This window comes from Pteropus vampyrus, unplaced genomic scaffold (assembly GCF_000151845.1).
Source record: "Pteropus vampyrus isolate Shadow unplaced genomic scaffold, Pvam_2.0 Scaffold154, whole genome shotgun sequence".
NCBI lineage: Eukaryota > Metazoa > Chordata > Mammalia > Chiroptera > Pteropodidae > Pteropus > Pteropus vampyrus.
This window is the reverse complement of record NW_011888935.1, coordinates 666,937-670,475: the sequence shown is the minus strand read 5'-3', so window position 1 is coordinate 670,475 and position 3,539 is coordinate 666,937. Positions and strand designations below refer to the sequence as shown.

Here is a 3,539-nt window from a genome sequence, read left to right as displayed (position 1 = left end):
ATAGATATCACTTCCGTGAGCCTCATGCAGAATACTGTCTGTGAAGACCAAGCAGAGATCCCGACAGCCCATGGTGGCAGCTGGTGACAGTGAGGCGATGGCGGTCCCCAGGACTGTAGGACACAATCAGTAAAGCCCTGGAATTGGCTGGGAAGCAGCCTCAGAATTGTTGTGGGGCCGCCTCCTGCCCCATGTTGTCACATTCTTCGTGACCCAGAGCCCTCGCCTGTCTGCCCCATCCTCACCCCATCTTTCTCTGCTTCTGGGTATCGGGCAGCGAATAACTAGGTCCTTTGTGTTTACTAAGTTCACCTAACGCTCAAAATGCTTGTGATGCTCCGATGAGGCTGCCGTTAGCCCTGCTTTGCCAATGCCAAAAGCAGGTCTCAGAAAGATAACTAACCTGACCAGCATAAAACAATTAGGAAATTAGTCGGAGCCGGGACTTCACGCCAGGGTAGTCTGATTACCAAGTGGGTGCTGATTCCACTGTCTTATACCTTTGTTGTTGTGACTTCCTAAGAAGGAAAACAGAATTCAGATGACGAAACATTTCCACTTCAAGGGCTAAAACATTGACCCATATTGGGAAGCTAGCAAAGACAATGCAAAGAACTGAAGTCGTTTTCTGACAATAAAGAATCGTGGCCTAATATGCATCTAGTTGACAGTCTCTGTATTTCCCTGACAACCTAACTCTGGGAGTCTGGCCTTGACACTGGCCTTGACTCAAGACCTTGTCAAGTGGGTCTTGAGTTCTGCCTCAGGCTACCGATAACTTTCCTCCATGCTCAGCAGCCTTCGCTCTCTCTTTGGCCCTGTTTCGGTATCATGCAGTGAGATGATGCTTGACTCATGTCATGACTTATTTGCAGGTGTGACCCCTCCACAAACAGCTGGTTATATAGAAGTCACTGATCTTCAATCAAAGAAACTCCGATATATCCCTATTCCCAGGTAACCTGTCCCCACCTTTGTCCTCAGCTTGTCTGTCAGATAAAAACGAGTGAATTCTTACCAAGTACTCGGAATAAATGTGTGTTTGCTTCCTTAAAGAGCAGGCTCTTTTTTTTTTTTTTTTTTTTGGTCACATTTGGTTTATATCTTGCTGTTCTTCTGCGTGCCTTAACTGCCATTTTTATTTCCATTTCGGAAAAATATTCAAATGTTACATAAGTATAAATCTATCAGCCTTCAAGTTTTCATTTGTTTCTGTTGATCTGTCCTAATGAGAAATTTTTCTGTATCTGAAACAGCATTTTTAGTAGAAATTTTCTTCATATGTTTGTTTTCTGAGGTAAACGTGTTCAAAATGTCGAAGTATTTTAAATGGCGTTTGTTTGACATCGTTTTTAAATATGCTACTGTGCAGCCACGTCATGAAGGCTCTGCGGTGGTCGGAGGCCCTGGAGATGTGGGGTGCATCCGTCACCGTTCACCGCTTTTGTCACTGGCCAGCGGCGGAAGCAGAGCACTCACACCAGCTAGGCCAAGGACGCAGGAGGGAACAGTGGTGCCCGCCCCTGCCTTGATGAACACAGGCGTCCTCACCTGTAGCCCATCCCTCTCTGGGTGCATCTGTGCCCGAGGCCCCTCTCCACCTGAGCGCACACCTGCCCTGGTCTCACATCCCATCCTCACGTACACTCCCTCACTGGTGCCTGAGCCCTCACGGCTCAGGATCTCTCACCTGAGATCCTGAGCAGAGGATCCTGGAGAGCCGTCCAGTGTCAGAGGAAGGCCAGGGACACTGGAACTTGTTAGTCACCCAGCACATCACCGGATCGCCTTTTTACCTGCTCCTCCAACCCCCGGAAGAAAATAGCATGATGGCACAAAGTAACTCGGAAACAGTTTCATTTCTTGGGACCCTTTTAGTCAGGTTCAAGAAATATGAATAATGAAGGCATAGTCCAAGAAATAGATTTACTGGTTCCAACATGCATAAGTATGTCTCCTTTGTGTCGGTTTAGTGGAAAATGGCTTTTAGTCATTTGGGGAATGTCCTTATTCCATATTAACTGAATGCTCATTAAAATATACCATTAGCTCAAGTAACAAAAGCAAAGAACAACTTTTTTGTTGTTGACACCTCTAAAGCATTAAATAACTTTTTCATTATTTCTCTTAATCTTTCCCTCATTAGCCCTAGCCTATTATTTCAGTGTTTTTCTCTTATAACTTTCTGTATGAACTGTTATACCTGCCATAGAAAGAACATCTGGAAGAATGACTATTTACAACCAGTGCCAGCTGGTCACCATAAGTCGTTAACAGCTGCACTGTGAACCACATATGTAATGTTATATTCCTTAATACAGCGGTCCCCAACCTTTGTGGCACCAGGGACTGGAGCTTCTATGAGAGTCTAATGGCTGAGGATCTGAGGCGGAGCTGAGGCGGTGATGCTGGCGCTGGGGAGCAGCTGCAAACACAGATGAAGCTTCGCTCACTCACCCACCGCTCACCTCCTGCTGTGCGGCCTGGTTCCTAACAGGCCACGGACCGGTACCAGTTCACAGCCTGGGGGTTGGAGACCCCTGCCTTAATAAGCACATTAAAAAAGTAAAAAGAAACAAATGAAATTAATAATACTTTTTTTAACCCAGTGTATCCCAAATATTATCATTTTGACATTTATTTAATATACAAATGTTAACGACGAGATAATTTACATTCCTTCTTTCTTCTAAGTCTTTGAAATCTAGTATGTATCTTATACCAACAGAACTTGCCAGTCTGGACTTGCCGCATTTTAAGTGCCACGTGACTTAAAGTCTGTTTGTTGTCAGTATATCCTGAGTTTCTCGAGTTTAACTATTGTCATAGTTGGGTCTATATGTCACCCAAGGGAAGAACCCGTCTGGATCTCAGTTTTGTTGCTAGGTGCTTAATAGTTATCAGGAATTTTTCATTTGATGGCTAACTTCAAATAATAGAAAATTCAGTAAAACTACATGTAACTGCGGGGACAAAATGAATACGTCATGTTTGCCCACCATAAAATTTGAGCATTTTTCCTCGAATTTTTCTATTTGCATTCGTAAAACGATACTGCCTAGCTTTTGTATGTGAGTATATGTAAATGGAGGTTTCACTCTGTGTAATTCTCGTGTTCTCAAAAGACCTGTTATTATGTATAAGGGGAACATGGATTTAAAAATCGAAAAGGTGGAGAAGAGATTCCAGACCTGGTGTATAAATTGTAGTAAAAATGCCATTTCTTCACTTTTTTTGGACATATTGAAGAAATTGACCTTGTAAATTTAAAGTTTCCTGGTGGAAAGTTAAGCATGCAGCCAGTAGGTAGATACGGTATTCATTAGACTCATACATCATGAGTGCCCTTGGAAAGATTTCAAACATCATAGTTTTGCATGGATAACTTTTGTTATTCCTGAATAGCCCTTTGCTTCACCATCTGTCCCTACTAATTTTTTTCCTAAGGCAAATATTTTTGGGGAGAGCGCTATGAGATGAATCCTGCATTATATGAAATGTTACCTTCTTCGAGTCCTTCTAATACTGCAGAGTAGTTC

At 43.2% G+C, this 3,539-nt stretch overlaps 1 protein-coding gene across 1 annotated transcript in view; it reads left to right on the top strand.

Moving 5' to 3' along the window:
* The window catches only part of VWA8 (von Willebrand factor A domain containing 8), a 281,798-nt gene that overhangs the window by 179,086 nt on the left and 99,173 nt on the right, over positions 1 to 3,539 (top strand). The window contains exon 37 of the mRNA XM_023536356.1: positions 876 to 957. Within this exon, the coding sequence (XP_023392124.1) occupies positions 876 to 957 (82 nt within the window). The remainder of the gene's footprint in view (positions 1 to 875; positions 958 to 3,539) is intronic.